The 726-nt window shown below is 71.3% G+C and overlaps 1 protein-coding gene across 1 annotated transcript in view; it reads left to right on the top strand.

Moving 5' to 3' along the window:
- Positions 1-2: 2 nt before the first annotated feature.
- CILP2 (cartilage intermediate layer protein 2) overlaps positions 3-726 on the top strand; it is a gene marked incomplete at both ends in the record, with an annotated part of 1,172 nt that continues 448 nt past the window's right edge. Inside the window, 2 exon segments of the mRNA XM_017727499.1 lie at positions 3-720; positions 723-726. The exon segment at positions 723-726 is cut by the window's right edge and continues 448 nt beyond it. Of these exon segments, the coding sequence (XP_017582988.1) occupies positions 3-720; positions 723-726 (722 nt within the window).

Below are 726 nucleotides of genomic sequence, written 5' to 3'. Positions count from 1 at the left end.
CCCCGGCGGGCGGCGCCGCGGGCGGGGGGGAGCCGGTCGGGGAGCTCGTGCTGCCGGCCGGAGCCTTCCTGCGGCCGTCCGGGGAGGTTTTCAACGGCACGGTCAAAGCCAGCGTCACCTTCGTGGACCCCAGGGACATGGGCACGGCCAGTGCAGCGTCCAGCGACCTGAGCTTCGCCAACGCCGACGGGGAGATCGTCCCCCTGCGCACCTACGGGATGTTCGCCGTGGATTTCCGGGAAGGCGACAGCGGCGCGGCGCTGCAGGCGGGGCCGGTGCAGGTGAGGATGGACGCGGGGCAGGTGTGGATGCCGGAGCACCTGCAGAAGATGAAGCTGTGGTCCCTGACCCCCGAGGGCGGCCTGTGGGAGGAGGAGGGGGTGCTGCGGCTGGCCGGGGGTGGCCGGAGGAAGAGGGAGGAAAGCACCTTCCTGGTGGGCAACCTGGAGATCCGCGAGCGGCGCCTCTTCAACCTGGACGTGCCCGAGGATCGCCGCTGCTTCGTCAAGGTCAGGGCCTACAGCAACGAGAAGTTCAACCCCTACGAGCAGCTGGAAGGGGTGGTCATCAGCCTCATCAACCTGGAGCCGCAGCCCGGCTTCCCCAGCAACCCGCGGGCCTGGGGCCGCTTCGACAGCGTGGTCACCGGGGCCAACGGCGCCTGCCTGCCCGCCTTCTGTGACGGCCAGCGCCCCGACGCCTACACCGCCCCGGTCACCGCCCCGC

Source organism: Corvus brachyrhynchos, unplaced genomic scaffold (assembly GCF_000691975.1).
Source record: "Corvus brachyrhynchos isolate BGI_N302 unplaced genomic scaffold, ASM69197v1 scaffold212, whole genome shotgun sequence".
NCBI lineage: Eukaryota > Metazoa > Chordata > Aves > Passeriformes > Corvidae > Corvus > Corvus brachyrhynchos.
Note: the sequence above shows the minus strand (reverse complement) of the source record. Positions and strands in the feature narration are given on the sequence as shown.